Genomic DNA, 5,853 nt, shown 5'->3' with positions numbered 1-5,853 from the left:
ATCTGCCCAGGCACCCTTGGTCCCACATCGCCTTGTTTTTTGTCATTGGTCTGCCCCTCCACAGCCGTCACATCACTATCCTCTCTGTGATCGACCATTTCTCCAAGATGGCCCATTTTGTTCCCCCATTTCCAAACGACCTTCTGCCAGGCCCAGCTTCTGCTCCAGCATGTCTTCCACCTTCCCGGTTTCTCTCCGGCCTCAAGCCCATCCAAACCTACTCCTTCCCTTCACCAGACAGCTTCCACCCACCTGGGAGGTCTCGCCTTTACTGTCCGCTGTCCCCTGAGTTCCAGATGTCGGGGAGAGGGTTGCAGTATCTGGTTGACTGGGTGGGTATGGACCTGGATATATCTGACTGTTTCTTTACTTTGATTCCTGCCTGCTTTAAACCATGCCATTGCCTGTGTTTATGTATTTTGGAACTGTTCACTCTGCTCATTGCCTTGCGATGATACTGTTTGGTTTTCTCTTCTGCTCTTTTTCATGCTATTAAAGGCTTTAAATCTCATTCTTGTCTGTGTTCTATATAAATTAATTCTTATATTATGTACATTATTTCTGTGAAGTTTCCTTATAACACAAATCTGCTTGTAATCTATAATATAAAATAATGATCTGACCTCAGTGTCTCTAGTTTACAGTGTGGATTCTGGAGCCCAGCAGAGAGCAGCATCACTCCTAAATCCTTTAGAAGGTAATTGTAACTCAGGTCCAGTTCTTTCAGATTTGTGGAGCTGAGAACTAGGGAAAGAGTTTTACAGCTCTCCTCTGTGAGATTACAACACTGCAGACTGAAAGAAAAAGAATAACATATTTATAAAATATGATTGCACATTTACGGTCCAAGTGAAATTCTAGTTCTGGAAATATTTAGTTAAGCTTTTTGTTAATAGCTTTTTTTCCAGACACATATCTGGAAGGGTTCTGAGTGGTTTGGTTATAATATGAATATACACATAATTTGTTCATAAATTTTCTGTAATAAAAATGTATAATGTTTAGTGACAGTGATTAACTGACCTCAGTGTCTCCAGTATACAGTGTTGATTCTTCAGACCAGCAAAGAGAATCTTCATTCCTGAATCCTGCAGGTTATTAAAATTCAGCTTCAGTTCTCTCAGACTGGAGGAGTTTGAGCCGAGAACTGATAACAGAGCGTTACAGCTTTCCTCTGTGAGTCTGCACTCAGACAGGCTAGAAGAGAAATGATGAAATAATTATAGTTCAATCCACAGAGGCCACTTAGATGTTTGTTCCAGTCCTTGTCATTCTGAGAATGGACTACTATAACTCACTCCTGGCAGCTCTGTCTCTAACTGACATCCAGCCTCTGCAACTAAACCAGAATGCATCTGCATGATTTGTTTCCAACTTTCTTACTTATTCAAACAGCATCACATTTTCTCCATCCTCTATCACTGTTCCACTGATCTTACCATCTGTCATACATGCCTTCTTTGTTCTTTGAAATGACCTATTCCATCCCAACAGATTTCTCAGACTGATGGCATTCCATTAACTAATGAAATTGTATGAAAATTTTCACTCAACTGAACTAGGAGACCAAAACCTGTTCCAGCATGAAACAAAATGCACAAAGCCCCATCTCCATGAAGATCTGCTTTACATGAGTTGGAGTGGAAGATCTTAAGTGGCCTGCTATAGTGCAGGACTGCAGCTCAGGTCTCCTCACCTCACCTACCTCAGTACCTGACTTTACTAACACCCTTTTTAACCATCTTTTGTTCCTATAATGTATTTATTAGTAAAACTTCTCTTGCTGATGGGGATGTTGGCCTAGAACTTACTTCAAATTTCTTTAGAGATTATAGTAATATATTCCCAAGAGTTTAAATAATGCAGCATTAAAATAATAATTCATAAAGTAATTCAATTCAAAATGAAAAATACTCACTCAGCTTTTCTGGATGCTTTGACCACTGGCAGCAGCCTCAGAAGACCTTCCTCTGATTTGACATATTTACTCAAATCAAACTCATCCAACTGCTGCTCTGAGTTCAGTAACACAAACACCAGAGCAGACCACTGACCAGGAGAGAGACTCACTCCAGTGAGACATGAATGACCTCCTCTGCTGAGGTAAGTTTGGACTTCCAGCACTAAAGAATGATCATTTAGTTCATTCAGACAGTAGAACAAATTGATGGACTTCTCTGAAGGAAGGTTCCCCTGATCTTCCTTTTGATGTACTCGACTATTTCCTCTTTGATGTGAGAGCTACTTTCTATTTGTTGCAAGAAGCCTCGTAAGAGTGTCTAATTGGACTCCAGTGAGAGGCCCAAAAGGAAGCGGAGGAACAGGTCCAGGTGTCCATTGTTACGCTGTAAGGCTTTCTCCACAGCACTCTTTAGGAGGTCAGACATGTTTGACTTGCTAAAACAACTAGCAAGTTCATTGTTTTGTTCTGTGAGATTTCTGTTGATGAACAAAAAAAATTCATACAATGCAGCCAGAAACTCCTGGACACTCAGATGAACAAAGCTGAACACCTTCCCCAGGTGAAGTCCAAACTCCTCTCTGAAGATCTGAGTACACACTCCTGACATTGACACTTCTCTGGCATCAATGCCACATTCTCTCAGGTCATCCTCATAGAATATCAAGTTTCCTTTCTCCAGCTGCTGAAAAGCCAGTTTTCCCAGTGCCAGGATGCTCTCTCTGGTCTGAAGAAGGTCAGGGTCGCATTTCTGATGGAACATTTGGTTCTTGTGTTTGATCTGAAAGATCAGGAAGTGTGTGAACATTTGAGTCAGAGTCTTAGGGATCTCTTCACTCTCTGCTTCATCCAACATTCTCTCTAGAACAGTGGCTGAGATCCAGCAGATCACTGAACCCTCATACCTCTGTTACCTGGTCTACAAACTCAGGGGGGATCTGACTGGCTGCTGATGGCCGAGAGGTGATCCAGAGGAGAGCAGAAGGAAGTAGATTCCCCTTGATATGGTTCGTCAGCAGAACATCCACTGAGGCTGATTCTGTCACATCACACAATCTCTTATTGGTCTGGAAATTTAGCGGAAGTCGACACTCATCCAGACCATCAAAGATGAACAGGATTTTGTATGTGTTACAGTTTAATATTTCTAGTTTTCTCATTTCTGGGAAAAATTGATGAAGTTTTGTCAGACTGAGATGTTTCTGCTTCATCAGATTTAGCTCTCTAAAAGGAAGCGGAAAGATAAAGTTGACGACCTGATTTGTTTTTCCTTCAGCCCAGTCCAGAATGAACTTCTGCACAGACACTGTTTTTCCAATTCCAGCAACTTCTTTAGTCAGCACACTTCTGATGGACTTGTCTTTAAATATCATTTTAATGATTTAGTTTAAATACAGGTTGTTAGATTTAGAGTTCTGCTGTTCCAAATTACACACTAAACTAAAGAGAGGATTATATACATCTGTGCTGTGTTTCTACTGAAAGTGAAGCTGTTGCAGTTAACTTCTGATGCTATTTTTCGTTCTGTTTCTCATGTGATCAGTTTCTTCTCCAGTTCGACTTATTCATCTTGTACCTCGACCTGTTTATGAATACACCCGTATTCACCATACAAGCAAAACTCCTCCATGGAGCTCAATGAGGTCATTATGAAACGTGTACAATCGCTGATTTACTCTGGATGAAACTGGAACTGGATGTTATTATGATTACAGGTGTTTATGAGCAGCACATTCATTTAAATTCAGCACCTGAACCTCCAACCATTCACAATCCACTATTCACATCTGAACTCCTTCCAGCTAATCACAATCCATTATTAACGCCTGAATTTTTTAGCCAATCACAATCCAGTATTCACAGATGAACTTCCAGCCAATCACAATCCCCTATTCACACTGAGCAGGGGGAAGTGAAGGTATGGACCAGCGTTATATTGATGATTATAAACTCTTACTGTTTTGCAGTGTGTTAGCGAGATCTGTGCATTTTATTTTCTTTAGAACGTGCAGAGTGATCTTCAGGACTCCCTCTCTGAGACTTTCCAGATCTTCCACATCCTCCTCCTCCTTCTCAGTGCATGCTGGGTAATCTGGACTCAAAAGCTCCATTAACCTCATCAGCTCTTTCTTCACCAGAGTGATGATTTTGTGTTCCAGCTCCTGATTAGAAACTCACAGTAAGAGATCTGAATAATGCTACAGAGTGAAAGATGCTTTTATTTTATGAAACAGTATTTTTCTTTCTATAACTTTGAGTCACACATAAACATGACACACCTGGAATAGTGACACCTGGACTGAGCTCTTCTTTTCTGATTTATTATGAAGTCTGTAACATACAAACAAAAAAGACTATTTAATATGGACTTAATGTATGTGGTCATTGCTTTGTTGTTGGTTAAATACGTATTAAACAAACTATTATTAATGACCTACTTTTTCCTTTTACAGTTAGTGTTTGTTTTGTTTTGTTTTGTTTTGTTTTGTTTTGTTTTGTTTTGTTTTGTTTTGTTTTGTTTTGTGTAGCTCAGTAGTTTCTGATCCTGTTTTGTGTCTTCTGGATTTTCTAGGTTAGTAAATGCTTTTGAAAGTATGGTCAGGGTTTTGTGTAGAAATGCATCCCATAATAATAATGACATTATAATGTTTTACAGGTGGTCGTCGACTTATGACCACAATTGGGACCGACGATTGGAACGACCAGCGATTGTGGTCGTAAAGTCGAATGGTCGTAAGTTGCATAGGTTGTAAGTCGACGACTACCTGTAAGTGAAAAAGATCTTGTGAGTGTGTTTGGCAGTTTGTCTTATAATCTGATGAATGTACATACACACAGAAGTGTCAGTAATGTTGTTGTGTTGCTGCTGCTTAGTCTTCAATTAGAAATATACAAAAAGAAATGCTGGGAGGTCGAGGTCTGGGGTGACAGAAGAATTCATCATGTTCGTTTGAGGTTATTGGAAGAAGCTTCGGATTGACACAATATCTTAAATGCATAATTGTTCATTTGTAGCACCAAAGTCCATCCACCTAATAAAGCTCATGAAGGGCTTCAGAATGAGTGGAACCTCTATTAAACACCATACTGACCTCACATCAGCAGGACTGATTACCAGTCTGAAGTTAATTAGATGATCCTTTGAGCGGTCACTGATACTGGACCCAAGGCTGGGTACTGGTGATTCTGCTCTCATTCCCTCCATCATTCTAGATCACAGATATTATTAAAATCAAGATTAAACTGGATACTGGTGATTCAGCTTTGTGTTGCCTCACATTCTTTCATGTTTATATTCAGTAATGATAAATTACATTTTACACCATTGTTTATGTTCTGATGTTTTTACTCCCTGAACTCATGAACTAGCAAAATGATGTTTTTCTTCTGTAATGTTTTTCTAGATAAAGTGATTTGGATCAGGTTAAACACCGCAGTAAAACACTTCATTATACTGACCTCACATCAGCAGGACTGACTCCAGGTCTGAAGTTAATTAGATGATCCTTTGAGCGGTCACTGATACTGGACCCAAGGCTGGGTACTGGTGATTCTGCTCTCCTTCCCTCCATCATTCTAGATCACAGATATTATTAAAATCAAGATTAAACTGTAAAATGTATTGCCATCTAATATAATGTGTACTAATGCATCCTAGTGGTCCTTATTTGCCCTGTAGACTGGGAAAGGTGGCACTTTACTGTTGTTTTGTGATTTCTGTAGTAAAGTAAAACATCTGTATTTTTATTTCCATTTTACTTACTAAGTGTGTGTGTGGCAGTGGGCGTGTGGTCGAGCTCCAGTGTGTAAATGGGGGTGGAGCTGGAGGAAGTGAACGGCAAGGTTCACACACCTGAACGGGATTTTACTGATGAATGTTCTGTGTTGCTGTG

General features: G+C 39.9%; 1 protein-coding gene and 1 pseudogene across 2 annotated transcripts in view; both read right to left on the bottom strand.

Annotated features, from left to right (window-relative positions):
• The window catches only part of LOC310719375 (NACHT, LRR and PYD domains-containing protein 3-like), a 4,661-nt pseudogene extending 1,384 nt beyond the window's left edge, over positions 1 to 3,277 (bottom strand). The window contains exons 1-3 of the transcript XR_014538266.1: positions 1,919 to 3,277; positions 1,024 to 1,197; positions 624 to 794 (exon numbers count right to left, since the gene is read on the bottom strand). The product of XR_014538266.1 is annotated as an NACHT, LRR and PYD domains-containing protein 3-like (transcript). The remainder of the gene's footprint in view (positions 1 to 623; positions 795 to 1,023; positions 1,198 to 1,918) is intronic.
• A 626-nt stretch (positions 3,278 to 3,903) lies between these two features.
• On the bottom strand, positions 3,904 to 5,653 carry LOC310719306 (uncharacterized protein; the record flags this gene model as incomplete). Its single annotated transcript, XM_083528898.1, has 4 exons — positions 5,420 to 5,653; positions 5,053 to 5,169; positions 4,240 to 4,291; positions 3,904 to 4,122 (listed from the first exon to the last, which is right to left on the bottom strand). Exons 1-4 carry the CDS (start codon positions 5,533 to 5,535, stop codon positions 3,904 to 3,906), a joined length of 504 nt encoding a protein of 167 aa, XP_083385024.1. The 5' UTR covers positions 5,536 to 5,653.
• Between the last annotated feature and the right edge of the window lie 200 nt (positions 5,654 to 5,853).

The sequence above is a fragment of the Silurus aristotelis genome (genome assembly GCF_946808225.1).
Source record: "Silurus aristotelis genome assembly, chromosome: 24".
In the NCBI taxonomy this organism is placed as follows: Eukaryota; Metazoa; Chordata; class Actinopteri; order Siluriformes; family Siluridae; genus Silurus; species Silurus aristotelis.
The sequence above is the reverse complement of the archived record's forward strand: the minus strand, read 5'-3'. Positions and strand labels throughout refer to the sequence as shown.